This window comes from Mus musculus, chromosome 8 (assembly GCF_000001635.26).
Source record: "Mus musculus strain C57BL/6J chromosome 8, GRCm38.p6 C57BL/6J".
NCBI classification, from domain to species: domain Eukaryota; kingdom Metazoa; phylum Chordata; class Mammalia; order Rodentia; family Muridae; genus Mus; species Mus musculus.
The window spans coordinates 124,229,520-124,251,553 of record NC_000074.6 but is presented as its reverse complement, the minus strand read 5'-3'; the positions used below and the strand labels follow the sequence as shown (position 1 = coordinate 124,251,553).

At 51.7% G+C, this 22,034-nt stretch overlaps 1 protein-coding gene across 1 annotated transcript in view; it reads right to left on the bottom strand.

The window, feature by feature from the left end:
• Positions 1–20,160, bottom strand: part of Galnt2 (polypeptide N-acetylgalactosaminyltransferase 2) — a 114,329-nt gene extending 94,169 nt beyond the window's left edge. Inside the window, exon 1 of the mRNA NM_139272.2 lies at positions 19,905–20,160. Coding sequence (NP_644678.2) covers positions 19,905–20,027 — 123 coding nt within the window. The 5' untranslated portion in view covers positions 20,028–20,160. The remainder of the gene's footprint in view (positions 1–19,904) is intronic.
• Between the last annotated feature and the right edge of the window lie 1,874 nt (positions 20,161–22,034).

Sequence of the window (22,034 nt, the reverse complement as noted above, 5' to 3'; positions counted from 1 at the left end):
GTTACTAATATAATGTGCATTGGTACGTGCTGCCTTAGTTCTCTAAAATAAAGACACTTTAAATAAATCCCCTAATATAGAAAGGACACAGAATGTTTCACCTGAGTGTGAAACTATAAGAAACAGTGTAACTTATAACAGCCAAAAAGAAACAACCCTAGTTAGCTGAATAGACAAATACAAGATATTGTTACTATCTTTCTGAAAAACAGAGCCTAACTAAAGGCCTACCTAACCATCCATGAATCTTTTGTGTATGTGTGTGTGTGTGTGTGTGTTACACTTTAGTTTATTTACTTTGCCTGTATTTATTTTAGTTACTTATTTTGTATGTGGCGTAGCATTTGCTTCATACATATAACAACCATGATTTCCAGCATAGCAAACACTAATAACCATTTGGAGTATATTATTACTTAAACCATTTATGACCCTGGCCTAGAATTATGCAATGTCCAACGAGGCCTTTCCCTCTTTGCCACTCTCTGACTTCTCCATGACCTCGAGAGCACTTGGTGTGGTTTTGAAATCCTCACAACAAATGTTACAGTGGGAGGAGCCTTTGGTTTGTGTCTTAACAACCACCAGATGCCAGATGGGACCACTCACTGTGGGACACACTCCTTAGCTGTCTGAGGCAGCCTTTCTTGAAGAAGGCTGCACAGGAGGCTCCATGTGGATCAAACCCAGAGAGAAACGTGACTTCTAGGTTCAGCCACCAGGATCGCTCAGAGTGACCCACTGCATAGCTGCCTCTGAGCAGAGATCAATCATCAGTGAAGGGGAAAGAGGTCCTGGTGAAGAGACAGAAAGGGAAGAAGGAGGGGAAAGAGAGAAGCCCAGGAAAGAACAAAGGGGTAGGAGGAAAGAAAGGTGGGTTAAGCGCATGGCAAAGCTGGGGGTGGGGGGGGTGGGAACAGGAGGGAGGAGAAAGAGAAGAGGGGTAGAGAGGAGAAAGGGGCAGGGGAGGAAGAGGGGTTGATGAGAAGGAAGGGAGAAAGGGAGAGGAAGAAGGAAGAGGGAAGGGGAGGAGCAGGAGGTGGAGGAGGAGAAAGGAGGCTGCCGGCACTCCTCTAGCTACCCTGCCCTGGGGTCCCTGATAAACTGTGCACTAACACACTCCTGGCCACTTAAGCAGATGACTAAGCTTCTCGGCCAGGCTTCCTTAGTCCTAATCACCACAGATAAGCGTGTGTTAATATTTCAGCTCAGTAATTAGAACCTTCTTAGAAGAGAGAAAACTCTCTCTCAGCTAATGTGGTAGGTGCTAGAATGGGAAAGCTCACACAGCTAACTGGGGTGCTATCTTAAACCAAAAGCATCCAGGCACCACCAGGCTGGTGAAAGCCCCCATTCACCCCTGCCACGTCCAGCCACATAAGACCCCACTCTGATGGGCTTTTCCGTACCATATCCATATGGACACTGGTGCTCATCCCGGCAGGCAGGAGGAGTTCAAGCTGCCATTCCCACACACACTCCACAGACAGACTGGACTGAACAAAGCTCTCCATCTCAGATCCTCGGGCAGTGGGTGGGCTGGAATTCTACCTGGGAGACGGCTGGTCCTGGAGCTGAACCCCTCTTCTACACAAGGCCTCAACCTTCCTGGCCCTCCACAGGGCTCCCCTCCACCATTACAATGGCAGAATGCCTAAGCATGGCAGCTGGATTCCCAGCTAGTGACACAGGGCAGCCAGACATTCATTGAGACACCAGGCAGACCAAGTCCATGGGGCCTGGGTAACTTCCACCCACAGAAGGAGCCCTGGGATCAAGGAGGCAGAATGTGCCACTCCTGATGCTGCAGACCATCCACAACACAGAACCGAAGGTCACCACCCTCTGAGGCCAGAACTCCTCACACTTGCCTGGGATATAAGACTCAGCCATCTCAGAATTCACACTGAGCAGCAGAGCGGGCAGGATCTGCATCACCTGTGCCCTAGGCAATGCCACAGAGATCCCTCAGTCCCCGCTGGCAGCTTTTTCTATTGGAGGAGACAGGGTCAGCAAGAAAGCCTCCCAGGGTTTGGTTAGTGAGAGAGTTTGGCTTTTTTTTTTTTTTTGCAAGGGGCAGAGTTGAGATGGCCATGTTGGCCTGAAACTCACAGAGATCCACCTGCATCTGCCTTCTGAATGCTTGCATTACGGGTGTTTGTTTGGTCTCTATCTGACCCCTCATGCCATGAGCATTACCTCCTGGAACCTGCTGGCCCCTGCCCACATTCAGGGGCAGCTCTCGGCTCCATTGGCTAACTCACTGCCTGACAACACTGCCCAACTACCCGACTGGAGACCCTGAGAACAATGTGTTGACAGCACACTCAAGTGGAAGAGTCACTCTGGAGTGGCAGAGGCAGCCAGGTGACCATGAGTTCTGCGTATCTCTAAAATGTGTCCAGCTTTACCTTCATGGTATCACTTGGCCCTAACCACCTTGTGAAGAGCTATGAGCACACAGGAGGAACCATGACCCAGAATCTACTTCCCACCTGTGAAGAGAGAGCCTAAAAGCCGTTCTCTGGCAGTCCTGGCACCTTGAGCAGGCAATGGGTTACATACAAGCCAACAAGACACTGCTGCCCCAAGTTAATAATTAATGAGCCTAAGGTTTAGAGTTATGAGGCCTGCAAGCCTCTGACTGGTCCACGGTGATCTGTGGTGCTCACCAAAGCTCCCTTGAGCCAAGCAGCAGTAAGGCTCGCCTTGGCCTGGGGCAGAGCCACACGTCAGATGCAGGCACTTCCTTAAATGGACAGGTGTATAAGCACACCTTCACTCCGTATCACCCTGCTTGAACAGTAACCAGAACTGTGTGTCACAACCTCGAACTCAGCACCACAGGAGTCTTACCAAGTTGAAAGGCTACCAAAAACCTCTTCAAGCCAGGCAGTGGCGGTACACGCCTTTAGATACCAGCACTCGGGAGATAGAGGCAGGTGGCTCTCTGTGAGTTCAAGACCAGCATGGTTTACAACAGAGCAAGCTCCAGGACAGCCAGAGCGGCACAGAGAAACTATCTTGAGGGAAAAAAACAAAAAACAAAAACAAAAACAAAACAACAACTCTTCAAATGGAGCTACCTTGTTCTTGGAGAAAATGTGAATTACTGCTTTTCTTGTTTTGGCTACCCCATATACAAGTGTGCTTAACTGAAAGGGCTGCTCTGACACTGTTGGCTGATATGCCAAACCCAGGTGGGTCCTGGAGTCCCCTAGATCACTGCTGACCTGGGGACAGCATCTATCATGCTAGACGGTGCCGAACACTTAACACAGATGAGAAGCAGCGCCAAGACCAGCCCAGGGGCTGCAGGAGGTCTGGATCCTTGACCAGTTCTGCATCCTCTACTCGCACCATGCCCCGAGTCCCATGGGTCGTACTGTTCCTGTTTGGTTTTTGAATCTGTACATGAAGTTCTAATTGTATTAGGATTGCACACCTGAACGATGATGTGTGTGAGTGTGAATGCGCACCCACATGGACACCAGAGAACGACTTTCACGAGCTGGTCTTCTTCACCGTGGCTTCTGGGAATTAAACTCAGGTGGTGCCTGAACACAGGCCTTGTGCACTGTGCTGGTTATGCGTTGTCGCTTCTTGTCAACTTGATACAAACTAGAGTCATCTAGGAAGAGAGGCCCTCAACTGAAGAACTGCCTCCATCAGATTTGCCTAATTTCTTGATTGATGTGGGGGCCCAGCCCACTGTGGGTGGGGCCATCTTTGGACAGGCAGTCCTGGGTTGTATTAGAAGCAAGCCAAGTGAGCTATGGGAAGCAAGCCAGTAAGCAGCTATTCTTCTGTGGTTACACTTCATTCAGTTCCTGCTTCAGCTTCCCGTGATGATGGGCTGTGACCTGTAAACTCAGTCAGCCCTTTCTGCGCTGCTCTGCTTTCGTCCAGTGCCTTTATATATACATGAGCAACCTGGATGGCTGAGCCCTGTGGTTTAACTCGATCCCTCAGATACCCAGTTTCCCTGAGGCTTAGGAACGTGGCTGGACAGAGGAGAGCATCTCCCAGTCTGGTCAGGAGGAGCAAGTACAACTCCCGTGAGCGTGAACCACAGTCTAAATAAGTGGAACGCATCTATGCCCATTACAGTGTTGGAAAGCAGGCTACAAATCAGCCAGAATCTAACCCGATCTACAGTTATTTCTCCAATAGAGCGGTTTCCGTATAAACACCCACCTAGGTAACACTGGTGGTCAGGTGACTCTTACATATGTGGGTGACAGGGAGGTCAGACTGAGCCTCTGTACCCACAGGGCTGGGACACTGGAGGTTGGAGTCCTTGGGGACAGAGAACACAGGGCGAGAGGCTCTTTTCCTGGGGCTGGCATCTCCAAAGGTGAAAGTCTGTTAGTGCCATGAAGACTACAGGGGCAACAGGAGCCAAATGGAGCAAGCTGTCACCTCCCTCTCACTGATCCCTCTCATGTCACCTTCCAGTGGAGGCTGGCAGTGTGCTGGGACAGAGCTTGGTGCAGCCCTAACTTGGTGTCACAGCAGGGGCAGAGGGGTTGCGGCTGAAAATGGCTCTGAGGAAGAGGTATCAGTGCTCCAGGGAAGAAAGCAAGTTCACCAAGACTCCTGGGAGAAGAAGCAACTCTGATTCTAGAAGCCAGTCAAGGAAATCTTCCAAATCATAAGACCAGACGCCATCGTAACAGCACAGAGCGTCGTACAAGACCCCGATCGGAGGACCCCACCCCGAAAGATGGAGCCTCAGAAAAGCCTCCAAGCTGCTCCACACCTGACAGCACTGAAAGAAGCAGAACCCAGCCAAGATGCATGGAAGAGGTTTAGACCAACCGAGGCACCGGGAAAGGACATTCTTCAACACATGCCAGGCTGCCTGAAGGTCCTGAGCTTTTGTGAGCTGTCACCCATGCTGGGTTGGACTTTGATGATGCGCTGACTTTGAGTCATCCTGCTTACAGGAGTAAGTGACCCCTCACCCATATCCCTGTAAGCAACCCCAGTAAAACCCACTGTTCCACCAAGTTGGACTCCAGTAGATTCCATACTTTGGTCTGTTGTGGGCTCCCTATGTAGGGCAAGTAGATGTGTGTGTTGTATCTCTCCAGGAAAAGTCTTGTCACAAAACACTGGGTTGTCCTTGGCATATGTAAGTGCTTGCCACGTGATAACCAGTGAGTCTTTCAACAGCTCTTGAGCCATGAGTCTCCATGATGTGCATCTTACACCTCAAGGAAGTAGCTGAGACCAGGAACGTACGCATTCCTTGATGGCTTTGACTCAGCGTCAAACCAACTGCTGGTGCTGTCCCTTTGCAGCAAGAGCCCAGTCCCTCAGGGGTTCTGACTGAGGGGTGAATCTGTGTGTGGACTCACATCCATCTCAGTCCTGTCTGAAAGCCTTACCAATGTAACAATATTGTAGCAATGGTTTCATACCAACAGCTAGGACACTGAGAACTCAAAGGCTCAGAGGGAAGGGTTGTCCTGAGAGAAATGAACAAAACCCTGATTCTGACCCTGTGTCTTACAACGAATGCTCCCTGACCAGCTCCGCATGCTTGTGCCACCTCTCAGGGATAGATTGAACTCCACCTACAGATGCACCAGGATCTAACGGCTTACTGCAAACACAGCTGAGGCACGCTGGTGCAACCCCAGTGAGGGCTTCAAGAGAACTCAGGTCTCGTCTAACCCTTGTGCCCACTGCACCTGGAGAGAAAATCAAGTTCACCTCAGAAACAAGGCTGACTCCCTCCCTTGGCCACCACTGAGGACCACTTCATACAGCAGATTCTAGTATAAGAGGGTGAAAAGACTTAGAACCCGTATGTCCAGTCCTGGGAAGGAAGGGACAGCTCACCCAAAAACATGTGCATACCATCTGTGAGCTGGCAGTGCCCTTTCTTGCAGGCTGGAGAAGGCAGACAGTAAGGCTGTAGGGCTGAGCTCTCAACCACCCAAGAAAGCTAACAGGCCACGGGGATATCTACCACACTGGGCCACAAAGCTACAGCAGATACACTGAGTTAAGATGCTGAGAACACTCAATGCTACACACCTCCCCTGACCTCAGCATAAGGCAGCTTTCTGAAGGACCTACCAATGCTTCGGAGATCGTTGGGTTCTAAATCCTAAGAAGTCTTGACACACTGCAAGCACCAGAGGCTGCAGACCGCCCACTCCCCTTCTCCACTGGCCCAGCTGCTAAGTGGCCTTTTACTATATGCCTTCCCGCCTATGGCCTTCCCGCCTATGGCCAACTTTCCAGACTCTGTCAGCTATTCTTCTTGTGCAAAGCCTCCCTCTTGACAGACAGCTGTCACACTCTCTTCCTGGAGTAAGACAGAGCATAGAAGCCAGACTCTCCTGCAGCTCAACGCTGAGAGGGGACGAAAGAAGCCTCTTGGGGGAAGAGAGACACTCAAGTGTCACATGAACTTCCTTGGAGAGATGGAAACAAACATGTATACCCCTGGACAGGGCACCAACAAAAGACTAAAAATAACCAGACCAAAGTGGATCCAATGAGTGTGTCAGGCTGAATTACAGAGCATGGGTGACCCCAAATCAGCAGCACCCCCAAGAAGATTCACCTTAGCGTGGATGCCAACTTACCTATAGCCACGGATGGAGTTAACACTCAGCTACCCATAACTTTCATTTTTCCAAATCCTATTTTTAATGATGGTTCTTAAACACTTTAACCTTCCTCGTAACCCATTACCCACCAGAAGTAGCGTAGAAGAAAGGTACTTTGGAGCAACTCCCGTCTGTGTCGTCTGGAAATCAGCAGTTCAGTTCACAGGTCAGCAGGCAGCGGCAGCTCACTGTGATCCACTGGCAAACATCTCACAGATACACCAGCAGTCAAGTTTGGTAGAGTTGGGTTAACAACAGCGGTGACATGACCTAGCAGAGACAGCCAGGCCTCAGCCTCGGCTCTAGTCGGCAGAAGGGACCAACAGGAACACCAGGAAAAGGTCTCAGCTGTGACACTCCCAGGGAAGCAAGGACTCACAAGCCAAGTCTCTGTCACTCCATGGAGTCCTATTTATACCCTCCAAACATCACGTGTCCTCCATGTGCCTTGTCTCAGCATGTGCATCCAATCAGCCTGTCCGGGGAAGCGGCAAGAAACTACAGCACACCATCAGAAGGTTTTTGGTATGTTTCTCTCTATGGAGTCCTGACAAAGGCAGCTCAACTGCACAATGTAAGGCAGACCAATGCATGTGTGTCATTAGCAAAGAATCCTTCATCACATGTGCTATCACATGCTTGCTTTAGCAGAACATCCTCTCTCCTGTGTCTGCTTCAGCAAAATCGTTCCTTCAAGAGTCTGCTTAGCCTTTCACACCTGTGTCCACTTAAACAAAACGTTCCTTCATGTGTTTGCCTCAGCAAAACACCATCTGACCCAACTGACTTTCCAAAGAACCCTCAAATTTCCGCTTCAGTTACTTTTCACATTCGATAGAGTCCGTCACCTCCCAAGACTACAAGACCACATGCAGATGGGGCAGGAGGACATAGAGCTAGCTGGGAGGTGTCAGGAGGAGTGACTGGAGTCTCAGATGAAGATCATTATCCAAAACTCCTTCCACGAAGAAAGGTCAACAGGCCCTGCACAGGTGACCACAGACACTCAGGTTAGAATGGCTAGGCTGGAAGGGCAGTCCTACACTGGGCTCTCAGGGATGGGCTAATGCATTAAGGACCTGGGGGTGGGGGATGGGAGGCTAGAAGCAGGGGACTGAGTGGAGGGCACCACCTAGAGACATTTAGGGTGTATATAAGATAATCAAGAGTGGACCACCAAGGTGTGAGCATATACCACTGGAGGACCTCAAGGTGGGCGAGTTCCAGCAGCCTGGACACCTCTGGGGCCAGAAAGGCAAGCCAAACCAAACCCTGCTCAGTGGCCACTCAGTCCGCTCACCAAAGCCACCTGTTAGTCTTTGAGGCCTTCGACTGCCATTGTCCTGGGACACTATACTTTGAAACACCTTAAAATAGGTCCAACTCAAAACACAGCCTCACAGATCCACAGTGTCTCCGTAACAACAGGGACCTTCCTAGATCCAAGACAACCCCAGGTGGCCCAAAGACGGGAGTTGGTCCAGGAAGATGGAGACAGCCACTGTTCTTCCCCATCCGCCAGCCCGTTCAGCTGTGGCTGCTCCCAGAAAGCCCTTCAGAGCACATGAGCAGGTAGAGGCAGCCAGGGAGCCTCACTGCACCCTTGAGCCCCACCTTCATCTCTCACTGACCCACCATGGCCCTCTTCACTGTGAACCAAACAGACAGGGACCCAGAGTCACTCCAGGGTAACAAGGGCTGGGTGACGGCCTTCCTCAGGCCCAGCATCCTCACCAACGTCCAGACTTTAGATTACTCATTGCTGCAATCATTATGAAGTGAAGTTTGTTAATCTGCAATCTGAGAGTAAATGTGTAAATGCTGAGCCAATTGGCATGGCCAGGCCTCAGCCCTGCGGCTGTGCTGTGCTACCACAGCTATTTGTCCATCTTGCCTGTGCCGGTCACCCACAGCCTCAAAGGCAAGGAGATGCTGCACTGATGAAACCAAAAGACTGTTTACCTATCAGAACCTTGTGGGAAAGTTTCAGATAGTAACAACTCAAGATGTCGAAATAACCAATTAACAATGAGTTTTAAAATTTAATTACATAGTTACACAGTTAAAACACGCATCCTGATACAAATTTTCAAAGTCAAGTTACAAGGGATGAAAGGGTGGAATTGGGAAAGAACTTTTGAGAAACCCAGCACTAGAAGTGAAGGCTCAGGTCTGTGCACTGGCTCTCAACAGTGGGACACCACCTAGCCTGACATCCTCAGGTGAGGAAGGAACAAGGGTACCAGGCCCTGTCATCTCAGCTCTTCCCAAGCAACCCACTGTAAGAGACAGCATCCCCATGGGGCAGGGGCTCCCTTTACCATACGCCATTACTTGGCACCCACCTTTAACACTTAACACTAACAGCAGCCTTCACAATGCCTCATACTACCGAGCATCTGCTGTGCGCACAGCAGGACCAATCCAAACAGTTTATACATACTAACACGCTGCACACTGGAAACTGCTGAGACAGGCAAAAGACAAAACCACACAAAGACTAAGTGACTTCCCTGAGGTCACAGAGCCACCCAGGAAGCAAGAATTCATACGCAGGCACTCTGGCTTAGGCCCAAGCCCAATACTTTGCTATATCCTCTTTGCCACGTCATACCAGTCCTACAGAGGGACCCAGGGCCAGCTTCAGTGCAGTATCTAGGTTGTCTCCAACCCCTGCAAAGTGGCCTTCAGAGTTTCTGTGCAACCCTTAGTATTACGATCTCCATGACTCGGTGGCCAGGTGGCAAAGAAGCTACTGTTTGCAAACCACTGGATTGCTCTCAGGCTCCACACTGGACCTGCTCCTGGACCCAGGCAGCTTGGGAGGCCAGAACAGGCAAACGACAGTATGTGCCGCCCATGTCCCATTGAGGAGAAAAATGCTAAAGTCAAACACTACTGATATGATGACAGCCCAGGCCAGGAAGGGTAAATAGTCCATCCCTTCCTAAAACAAAGGACATCGGGGCTGGAGAGATGGCTCAGCAGTTAAGAGCACTGACTGTTCTTCTGAAGGTCCTGAATTCAAATCCCAGCAACCACATGGTGGCTCACAACCATCTATAATGAGATCTGATGCCCTCTTCTGGGGTGTCTGAAGACAGCTATAGTGTACTTACAAATAAATCTTTTTTAAAAAGGGGTGGGGCATCAATTTGTTCACAGCATGATGCTACTGCTATGTGTTCTTGGTGTCCCTCTGTCAGGAATGAGCCACCCCAGCTCTTTACCAGCTCAGGTAAGGCTGGTAAGCTGCAGTCACCACCCTTTCACAATGCCAGGCTTGGGCCTCAGACCACCCAGAAGCCCAGACACCCGCCTTCTTGAGCTCTCTGCTCATCTACATCAGCAGGTTTGATGGAGGATAAGCAGGCAACAGCCCTGTAATCAGCACCCTCCTGGCCTGAAGCTGTGGCTGGGTACAAGAGGAAGACCTGGAATCTGTGCCTGGGCGTCCGGGGCGGACTGAAAACGGGCTGCCCAGTGCTGGATTTCCCAGGCCCTTGTCATAGGCAGCTGCTGAGACCTTAAAACAGCCTGAGTTTGCTACTGTGTGACCTGGGGGACAGTCTGGTAATGCGTACAAAGGAAAAACTTCCCAGCCTACAGAGAAGCAAGACAGATGGCGGGGCTCGGAGCCTTTCAGGAATTACAGTGTCAAGGCTGATATAAATTGAAGTCACCAGGAATTACACCTTACAGGAAATATGCAGTATCGTGTCCTTGCCAAAACTGCCAGTTACAAATACGAAGTAATATGCGGGAGTTTTGCAATCACATCCTGTTGGAGGAACAAAGGGGAGTAATATACATTTATTAATGGTCTTCCACTTCATCTTCCTGCCCATGATAAGGCAGGGTGCTGACGCAGACAGACAGGGCAATCAAGAAACCGCCATTGAATGGCCACAGCAGTCTTGTTAGGTAAAGGGCTGTGAGCTGCTGACAGCAGCTTAGGTGACAGTGACCCGTGCCTACCTTGATTCACACTCAGCCACCAAGTGCTCCTAGCAGGGTATCAAAGGCAGAAATCAATCAGCACAAACGGTGAGTGCTTTCCTGTCAGGATCTTCTAGGACTTCAAAGCACCGCAGATAAAACCTCACTAAGTGTTTCTCACCCACCAAAGGGACACCACAAAATACACTAGCTACCTTTTAACTGAAATCTCAGTGTAAGACACGATTGCCCTTCCGCAACCTGGCACCCAAGGGGACCTCTTCCGTGGTGAACACGCCAGCATGTTTTCTGAATGGGTGCATACTCTCAGCTGCTCTCTGAAATAAGAAGTACCAGGCTATTTATCAGGAGTCTGGGAACGGGACAGACAGAGGCCAGCCTCGTCTGTCAGAGAGAGAGAGAGAGAGGCCCAGGGGGAAACTGGGCTCTCATAGATGACAAGGAGCAGAGCCCTGACGCCCTGATTGGTCCATTCAGAGCTGATCCTCGCTTATGGTTGATCATGAGAAACTGGAGTAGGTCTCCCCCAAGCCCCCCAAGTCTCTATAAGCCAGGCTAGGGCCCCAAAGCATCACCACAGGCTCGGCATCTCGGCGGAATGGAGAATTCAGCAGGATTCAGGGAAGACGAGTAGAGTCAGGGGTGGCTAATTATACAACTGCCAGGTTGCTTTGAGGCAGAGCCAATGCCCCTTAGCACTTTTATGGTCCCCTCTCCCTTGGGAAATGCTGTCACCAATGATCCTGGTGACACAGTGGACAACTGAGAAAAGCAGAAGGTGAAGGGACTCAGAAAATGTTTCGGGTTGCCTGCCCCCAGATATCCACTCATGTCCTCCTTTGTGTCTGTGTGCAAGAGTGATACATAGAAAAACCAATGTCCTGGTGAGCAGGAGTGAGTGAGCTGGGAAGGTGGGCAGCCCAGGCAGGGTAGGAGAGGATGGAGGGGAGGTGACCATTGGAAGCAAAGGTTCAGCAAGTGGGTCAACAGGAAAGCCCAAGGCAGTCAGAACAGGACAGCCAGGCAGCAAGGCACCCCATGCTGGGCCACACCGCTCTGCAGGACAGCAGCTACAATTCCCACTGTGAGCACCAGACTCACCCCACGCCTATGGAGTGCTTAATTTATAGGCAGCTTCCAGTCCGAGTCTTTAATTTGCCTAGGGTTCCTCGGGTTCCCATCCCAGGTGATTTAGCTATGAAAGACCTTTCATCTGGGGCCCACTGATTTTCCAAAGCAAGGCGTCAAGGTCACACCTGGGCGAGCCTTCCAGGAAGATATCAGAAGCCACTGCAGCACTCCTGAGCCTGTCCTGGACTGACTGGTAGCCACTTTAGCTGCTTCCTCCACAAGTACCCGAAAGCCTGCATGTAACCACCCCCTCCCCCAAAGATACCTGCCCTGAGAACACAGCTGACAGGCAGCTCTCCCCTGGGAGTCTACAGGAGTCCCTTAGCAACTCCAGGCAGTGAGGTCACAGCTTCATCTTGCTCTCTACAAACACCTCAGATCCTAGGTTCCGGACATGGCCTTCACTACCAAGTGCCAGCGCTCCAAAGCAGGACACCAGCAGGCTCTGGCCTGCACCTCCAGCTGCTCCGGGGATGGAGCAGTAACAGACCACTGACTGCAGCAGGGGCTCAAGACCCAAGGATGACTGACTCCCTAAGCTCTGAACGGCGGGACAAACTCTGTAAATACACAATGTCCTTTCAAAGAACCTAAACCAAGAACTGCAACGCTGCTGCCCTGCTACACCTCACAGACTAGCTCAGGTATCCAGAGTCTATCCCACAACACAGCCTAGTGAGCAAGTCTATCACACACAGAACTACAGGTATCTCTGGAAACTGAGGACCACAGGAGGGGAAGGGGCTGGCGTGTGGTGGGTGATTTGGCATTCTAACCAGGTGCATGTGGTAACTAAGTGAACGGAAGAGAAAAACGGGGCATCCCCGTGAAAGAAGATGCACTCTGCTGGCAAAGTTAAGGCAGTGACCCCTGGGAACACTGGTTCACACTGGTTCACTCTATCTAGTGAGCAGAAGATGATGTGACAGAGGGCCTGAGCACTGAGGAACCAGGGGGCCTCAGGAGCAAAGGAAGACAGCGCCTAGGGCTTCACAACTTGGCTGGACTCATGCTGGCCAAGACCTGTACCCGTTTCCCATGCTGCCCTTCATGCTGTTCTGTCTGCTGTCCGCCCCATACCCCACCAACCACAGTGCAGTGGGCTGGGCTCCCAGGAAGATTCCAGACACAGCTACGCTCTGCACACGGGGAGTCTCGAAAGACACTTGGGAAGAGAATGACAGGAATAGAACCTGGTATCACCCCACTTTAGCCAGTGGAGCATCAAGGATAGCTGCTGCAGGTCAGGCTAAAACCTGAGGGTAAGAGGGTAAATCTGACGCTAAATGGGAAGAAACCTGAGATAAGGCAAGCAGCCTGCAGCTGCCATTAGACACTCCTAAGCATACAGGGCACAGGGTGCCTCCCTAAGTCACCACCACAGTAAGGGAAAGGACACTGTCAACCAAGGAAGGGGTCTAGGAATCTCGGGGAGTCACACCCCCATCCTGACAACTGGAAGACCTCAGGAGGCAGATGCCACCACAGCCCAAGCGATTGTCTACCCACAAGCTCTGTAACCCTCGCAGACCCTCTTGCCTTTCCTACCCTTCATTTTCTTCAGTCGCTTTAAGGACACACATGGCATGCAGTGGGTGCTAAGCAGGTATCTATTAGATTTTAAAACTTAGTAATCATGTATGTACTCCTAAAGGGGGCCATAGACCATAGACCACAGACCTCACCAATTGGCTGTTTCCTTCTGAGACGGCCCAGCCACAAAGTTGCAGCAAGAAGCAGCAAAACAGTTACTAGTACCCTCCTCAGCATGTAGGTCAGTTCTGCTCCATGCCATGGTAGCATCTGGTATAACCCACGAGGGTGCTGCACCCAGTGTGCAGAGGTTGGCAATGCTGTGAGCCTCCCACAGTGGAGGGGGTGGACCCCAAGAAGCTGAAACCTCCAACCACTGGCCACTGCTAAGACACACACTACAATCCTATGGCCCTGATCCACCCATTTCCCGGCATTCCTCTTCTTTGGGAGAGACAGGAGCTGCACAACTTGAAGGAGGCAGGCAGCAAGGTGGCCTGGAGGAGACTACTTACTTCACAGGGCGCTTCTAGGAAAAAGGGGCATTCACCAGGATGACAGCCTGCAAGGATAGGCTGGGCCATGGGCGACAGGTTTAGCTTGGCCAGTGACAGCCACCGTCCACTGAAGTTTTGTCACACCAGCCTCGGGATGACATATGGCTCCTAGGAAAGCCCAAACTATGGCTCCAGAAATGAGAGTTCAAATAAGAGGGTCTGCTTTCCTACATACCCAGCCCCTGTGAATCACGACTGTCTACATGTCAGCCTGCTGACACGAAATCCAATCTGTGCAACATGACACATGCTTCCTAGGCCCACGTACCGGAGAAGACTAAGTATGGACAAGTCAGCTTTACAGACCAAGCCATGTCAGGAGGGTACTGGCAGACCCAGACACAAACCCACTCCAGGATGGGAGCCTAAAAAAATCAGTCTCAGCAGGTGAGCTGACTGGTGTTGAAGCCTGATTCCCCCATCCTCTTATTCCACTCCAAATGGGCCCATAGTCTCTGGGAAGTGAGACAGAAAGGCCTTCTAGACTAAGGTATATACTCCCAGGAGAACCTCTGAGGCTGGAGTTGGTCCCGAATACAATGCTCAGGCCAAAGGTCAGGAAGTCTTCCGACCCAGAGAGAGCAAGGTCAAGTTCTGCTGTGGTGAGCTTCTCTGGTACATCAGAGTACAGTAACCATCCAGGGAGGCAAGCTGCCCGCCTGGCCCGGCCTGTTCTCAAGCTCCTTGGGCAGCCTTTGTGGGAAGCACTACTGAGGTCTTGCATCAAAAGAGACCTCGGCAGGAAGGAGCTGAGACCATGTGGGTAGACAAGCACCTCTGCTCAAGGCAAGGCCAGACCTCAAGTCACCGACAAGAGGTGAGCATTCCAACACTCAGTACCTGATACGACAGGGAAGTGGGCACAGGAACCCTAGTGGGTGACAGAGTTCACCCTTAGCTGCTCTATGTGGAAAGGGAGACAAGAGGGAGACTGACTTTCTCAAAAATACAGGGGCAGGTGGGCAGGAAGAAACAAGCAACTAGAGCCCGTGGGGCTCTAGGTGCTTAATTAAGACAGTGGCTTGGGCTAGAGAGATGGCTCAGGGGTTAAGAGCACTGACTACTCTTCCAGAGGTCCTGAGTTCAATTCCCAGCAACTACATGGTGGCTCACAACCATCTGTAATGGGATCTGGTGCCCTCTTCTGGTGTGTCTAAAGAGGACAATGGTGTACTCGAAATAAATAAATAAATCTTAAAAAAAAAAAACAGTGGCCACCAGACTGTCTGGCCCGGCTACATACATGACTCTCCTCTCACCAGCAAATCTCAGTGTCACCATCAAGCCAATCTCTCAAACAGGCTGCAGAGGGAGACAAGGACAAGAAGGACAAAGCCTCAGGGAGCAGGCTGTGTCAAGGCCCAGGTCTCCCCCTGTGCATTTACCTGAACCTGCAGGAGACTGTCCAAGAACTCCCCAGAAACCCCTGCAGCCTTCCTGGTCTCTGTCTGAGCCTCCCCACAGAGACCAGGCAGCTACCTCTGAAAATGACTTTGAGCAGGGCTGACATCATGATCCTGAGAAACCTGAGACTAGGGCAGCAGCAGGGAAGCTACGTGCATGCCCGTCTCTCACATACCCCTCCTTAGATATGAAGGGCAGCAAACGACCCCATCCCTTACCCCCAACCCCCACCCCACCCCACACGCCCTTTCTTCCATCAGACCAAAAGCCTCAGAAAAACTGTCCCTGTCCCCGCAGGTCCTCGGCACTCTCACCCCACCGCAGCTCGCCTGGCAAGCCGAGCAGAATGAGGGCCCTAGCTACTGGTACACAGGTTCATTTTCACCTTTGCTGGAGGGTCCAGGGCATAACTTGCCATCTTTCTAGTGTTTGTGGGTCACAATCTGTGTCTAATGTGATTGCACTGCCCTGGGCAGCCACAACAGAATTCTGGAGCTTTATTTCCCTTATGGAGGCTTCTCTTAGAGGTGTGGATGAGGCTACGCTGGGCTTTCCCTGACAATCTTCCCATCCCCACCACACCCCGCACCATTGTTTTAGAACAGGGTCTCATACAGCCCAGCCCAGCCTAGGCTTGAAGGTGATATGTAAGAAACGGTGACCTTGAACTCCTGATCCTCCTGCTTCCACCCCTAAGTACCAGGATGGCAGGTCTATGTCATACTTAGTGCAAATGGCCTTTCTTTAAATTGCACGCCTATCATTGGTACCCTGCCAACATAGGACAGTGGTGTGGCAGCCTCTGGTCAGCCTTAGATAAACCCAGCTACTCCTCCTAACCAGGGATCAGGGAAGGGTGGGGAGCTTGGAGCCCATCCTGCCAAGACTCGGAGCAGCTCCAGGACTCTAACCATCATGGACTTTCCCCCAAGTTAGGGTGCACACCTCACCCACTTCGGCTACTGGGAACCCCATTATGTCACTACAGCTGGGTCCACAGCTGGTGTCCCTTAGGTTTCCCCACAAATGACTTAACAGAGCCCAAGGTTCAGTGCAAATCTGAAGGAACCTTGCAGACCTGTCCGTCAGGAAGTACACAAAGACGACGCCAGGGTGTACAGTTTGCCAGAAACAAAGGCCTCACAGGATTCTAGCTCACTCCATTTTCTGGGGTTAGGGGATTTTTCTCTCGTTTCTTTCTTTCCTTCTTTTTGTATCAGTTATTGATCACTTACTAATAGCATATAATCCTAAGAATAAACTAAAAAGGATAAGCAAAGCCATGATATAAGGATGCTACTCTCCCAACGTTGATGAGAGAGCAGAGAGACAGAGATGAGCAGCGACTGAGGAAGGGTCACTGAGCAAAAGAAAGCGAGATGTCCCCGGCACCACTGGGGCCACCGTGCTATCACCGTCCACTTGTACGCCTAACTTTCTACTCAAGGTGGTAGTGGTCCCCTCCAAATCAGCCATATGAACAAGTGAGCCAGTCAGCTTGCCATGGGAAGCCCTCTACAGGACAGCATAGGCCCGAGTCCCTTCTCTGCTTTTAGAACCTACTGTTCTCCCAATGAGTGTCCCCCACAAAAGGTTTCTCTGTAGTTCCAAGAGAAGCCCCTCCCCAATGCTTCCTGCCTAACCCCCAAACACCTGCACCTGAGGCCCAGAGTGAGTGCAGCAGAGGTGCCAGCTCCCAGGAAGAGCAGTACCTCAAACTCTTAGGCAGTCCATGAAGGGGCCCTCAGTCTCTCGGCTGAGCTCACTGCTGGGAACCCTTCCTGTGGCTTCCCTTCAGCCAGAGGCAGCTTCCTTTCAACAGAAATCCCTTCCCTCCTATGCAGCGCCATCCACTGCCAGCATACCAGGGCCCCAGGGAAACTTAACGTGATTAAAATTTTAAAGCATTTAAGATGCTCAAAGGAAAGGCATTCTTGAAGTGCATATCATCATCTAGGGAGGCAAGAGTAAATATGGCAGGGGGAGATACCTATACAAATGAAATGCAATTTTAAACATCATGCATAAATTGCTTTAACGTGGAGCCTCTGCCCTGCGGAATCACAGCATCGAGTCCGGGCTTTCCAGCAAATGCTGACAGCTGGTTTTCAGCTCCTTAGTTTATTCAGTCTGTAGTCTGAGGTGAGCTGACTTCCTGGGTTTTGCTAAATGGAGAACAGCAGTTCTCAGACTTGTTGTTTAGCAGGCAGGGCACACAGTGCACAGCCTGGCCTGGCTGCTGAAGCAGCAGAAATCCTAACAGGATGCCCTCAGACAATCCCCAAAGCACAACCCTGAAGCCTGGGGCCCCTTGGGAATGAAACAGCAGAGCATGAAGAACTATCTAAAGATGGAACAAGAGCCCGCTGTGATCAGCACCAAACACAGAAGAAATGCCATCTACTTATCGCTAAAAAAAAAAAATCTACAGGCTCTCAGTAAAGCTGCTCTTCTTATCCTCACAGTCATGTTGTACACGCTAAAGGAATCGCACATTTTCTCTTATCAAGGGGATGAGCTAAATGTGGAGAGTCGTCTAGTGTTTAAACCCACTAAGGGATCCAAGATGGCACTCCACAGTTTGGCGGCATCCTCTGTCTCTCTCTCAGGATCCACCTTGCTACCTCAATGGGAGCACTACTGAAATTTCAAAATCTGCAGTTTTCTTTTTTAAGATTTATTTATTTACTATATGTAAGTACACTGTAGCTGTCTTCAGACACACCAGAAGAGGGCATCCAGTCTTGTTACAGATGGTTGTGGGATTTGGTTGCTGGGATTTGGACTCAGGACCTTCGGAAGAGCAGTCGGTGCTCTTACCTGCTGAGCCATCTCACCAGCCCCAAATCTGCAGTTTTCACAGCACTCCCTTGCCCTGCAGATCACTAAACCATGATACCCTGAGCCAGGACAACATTTTATGGCTCACTGACAACAGAACCCCAGGTCATTGATCTGCTCTTTCTATAGGGTCTCCATCGGATCACAAAGAGGTCTTGGGCTTTCTTCACACCTAAAGCTAATACCTCTTAGGCATCCAGAGAACTTTAATGAGGAGACAAGCCAACTGCTTGCCAACAGACACCCCCAGAGGTAGGGTGACATCCCTGGGAGGCTGATGCCACAGGTGCCTTTCTACATACATACCTGTGCTGATCCAGGACTTCATCTTTGTGTGACTAGGAAAAAGCATTGTCAGCAGCCAGGGTATTCCCAAGGCGAGGGAAGTCTCCTGGGGAAGCAAAGTCCGTACACACCACACTTGCTCAGAGTCACCATGGTTCTCAAAAACCTGGCTGCTGCCACCAGCCACGCTTGCTAGACTTAAACCCTAGCAAGCAGGGGCTCCCAGCACAACAACCATTCAGAAAGCAGGGCTAATGAGAGTCAGTGTCCACCCCACACAAGCCAGGCACAGGGAAACACTGTTTCCATGTTCGTTACTGAAAATAAAAAACGAATCATGAACCCCTCCCAGAGTCAAAAAGACACTTCCACCTTCCTCCCTCCCTTCCTTCCTCCCTCCGTACCTGCAGCTAGGAATAACTTGAAGATGCCAGAGAAAAAGGGAATCAGCCATGTGCCTTTGACATTCAGTGTCTGAGTAGGGGTAAAGTCGGCGGCTGCTCATGGGCAGTCCATCCTACTCAAGATTCTACCCCCTATCTCCCTAAGCCGCGATCTACCTCCATTCTTTTCTGGTCGTGTACTGTTACTCAAAATCAAGTAAGGAGGGCTACAAATCTTTGGAAAAGATAACTATATTTCGAAGCTCGTTAGCTAGTAAAACACCACAAACCCCTCAGGAGAGAATACAACAGCCTAGACAGCACCAACCAAGGCAAGGATCCCACGCTCGCTCGGTGTCCACTCGGTACCCAAGCCGAGATGACTGCCGAATCAGAACCTGTAAGCTCTAAGACTCCCGGCCTCACTACCGAACCCACCAGAGACACACACCGAGGAGGGACTTGGGGTTAGGAAATGCGGACTTGGGGTTAGGAAATGCAAGCGCAAAAGGCTAGGTAGTTCCCGCCGCCGTGAGCGGCCAAGGGCCGAGGTGGGCAGTGTAGCAAGTAGAACGGGAGGTCTGACAGAACCACGGTACGACCTCACTGCCGGGGTGCTGGATGGGGAGGATAGGGAGGGATCACGCCTCTGATCACTGGAGCACCAGGGTTCCAGCCCGACCAAGGTCCCCAAGATCTGGGCGCAAGACGAGAGGGTCGCGGGTTCCAGTTGGGCGGAATGTGGCTCGGGGAGCACCGGGTTTCGGGTGACAACGATCCCCAAGATCCCGGAGCAGGGAGTGGGGCTCCGGGGTGATCTGGGCGGAGTACGGAGCAGGGGGCAGGGAGTCCGGCGGAAGGGTTGTCCCTATGATCCCGGCACAGGGAGTGGAGCGCAGTGTCGCCAGCGAGATAACAGCCTCCAAGATCCTGGCGCAGGGCGGTACGTGGCTCCGGGTGCCCGCGCCCCGCATGCGGGAGGCAAGTCGCTGCACCCAGAGCCGCGGGTGAGCCGGACAGGGCCGGAGCTCGCGCCGCTGGCCTGAGGGCCCGGAGAAAACTTGAGGCGCGCGTCCCGGCCAGGGTCCCCACATCTGCTGCCCCGAGCCGGGGAGCACTCTCGGTGCACGGCGCCTCCCCGCTGCAGGCCCGGGTCGGCGCACAGGCCTCGCGGCACTCACCTTCCTGCCGGCGCCGCCCCCGCCCGCGGCCAGCGCGGAGCCGCCCCCCGAGTACATGTAGTAGGCGATGCCCAGGACCCAGAGCAGCGCGAAGCACAGCAGCATCCGCGAGCGCCGCCGCATCCTCGCTCTGGGCGGCCGCCGGGCAGCCTGGCGGCGCGGCGGGCGGAGCGCGCGGCGGGCGGAGCTCGGGGCGGCGGCGCGGGAAGACGCGGCGCTCGGCGGGCGGCGCTCGGCGCTCGGCGCTCGGCGCCCGGCAGGAAGCGGCGGCCCAGCGGCGGGGTCAGGGAGCAAAGGGCGACCAATCGACGCTGAGGGGCGGGCGCGGGGGCGGAGCCGAGTCTCCATGGCAGCGGCGCCCCGCCCACTGCGCGCCCCCGGGAGTGGCAGGTGGAGGCAGCGGGCGCGGACGCGCGGTTCCCCAAAGACTTGGAATGGGCCAGTCTGCAGAGATCGCCCCGGCCCGCCATCCGTCACATTCACTATTTGGGCAATAGTGGGTTCTTGGGTTTTTATTTTTTATTTGTGCTTTCTCTTTTTTAATATAAGGTCTCATCCTATAATCCAGACTGACCTCGAACTCACCATCCAGCCCATGCTGGCCTCAATCTCGCAGCACTCCTTTTGCATCAGACTTCTGAGTCCTGGGATAACAGGAATGCACTGCCCTGTGGTCTGAACAAGACTAAGACAGGGAAGGTAGATTTCAAGGCGCTTGCTTGTAAGGATGACCCTTCCTGCTCTTAAAAGCAAAATGGAATGGTGGTGGTTTTAAATAAACGTGAAAAAGAGGGGAGATAGATGGTAATTTATGTTTTTAAATCTTTTCGGTTTTTTATTGGTTGCTTTCTTGAAGGAATGAGGTGAGCATAGTAACCCACTTAATAGAGCAGGCAGCAGCGAGTTCCCTGACAGCAGCTCTGGTGACTGTAACCTTGTCCATGACCTTGTGACTCTAAGTCCCTGTGTCTGGAAAAGAATTTCCAGTACTTGAGAGCCTGCAAATATTTCTGAGATCTGCCCACACTGCAGGAGGAAGGAACTCCCTGGGCGGCAGTCTGCCCAATCCTGAACAAAGAGCACCGCAAGCCTTGGGCTACCAGGATTCTGAGCCTCACCTGAACTTCAGACTTCTCAGAAGTGAGAAGGGAAAGCCTCTTAGTTCCACCAGACACCCCATTCCTGAAGACACCCCATTCCTGAAGACATCCCATTCCACCAGGCACCCCATTCCACCAGGCACCCCATTCTGCAAACACCCTTCACAGAAGACAGGTTTCTCATACCCTAAGAAGTTCCGTTCCAAGTACTAGAATCCGAGCACTGTACTGACCAGGGAAGAGATTTGTAAAATACTGAAGAGATGACAGGCTTGAAAACACCCAAGAGTCTTGGGGACAGTCAGATAAGTGGGAACAACTGTTGCCCCTCAGAGGCCTGGGAGTGAAGGGAAAGAAGAGGAAGCAGGACAAACCCCAAAGAGCAGGAAAGAGACAAGCAAGTGGCCCCTCCCCCAGCATAGCATCAGCATCAGTATCTGTTGAAAACTGCAGAGGACAGAAGAGAAAGTCCCCACCCGGAGCCCTGCCTCCAAATGCTTCCTATCTGAGAAGTCAAAGGACAGCAAAACTGCTACTACAAAAGCAAAACAGAAAGTTAGTCATATTGCTGAGTGTGGAAGAGGAATCCTAACATTTCATCTGATTATGCTCCCCAACACACACATGCACACACACAGGCACGAGCACACACACACACACACACATTGACTGATGGTGGTTGTGTCACCTGTAATCTCAGCATTCGGGAGGTTGAGCCAGGAAGATTGCTAAATGAGAGACAGAGAGACAGAAACAGAGAGACAGAGACAGAGAGACAGAGAGAGACAGAAAAAGACAGAGATAGAGACAGAAGAACAAGGAGGAGGAGGAGGAGGAGGAGGAAGAAGAAGAAGAAGAAGAAGAAGAAGAAGAAGAAGAAGAAGAAGAAGAAGAAGAAGAAGAGGAAGAAGAAGAAGAAGAAGAAGAAGGGGAAGAAGGGGAAGAAGGGGAAGAAGAAGAGGAAGGGGAGGGGGAGGGAGGGGGGAAGAAGAAATAATAATTATAGTCTGGAGCGATGGCTCAGCAGTTG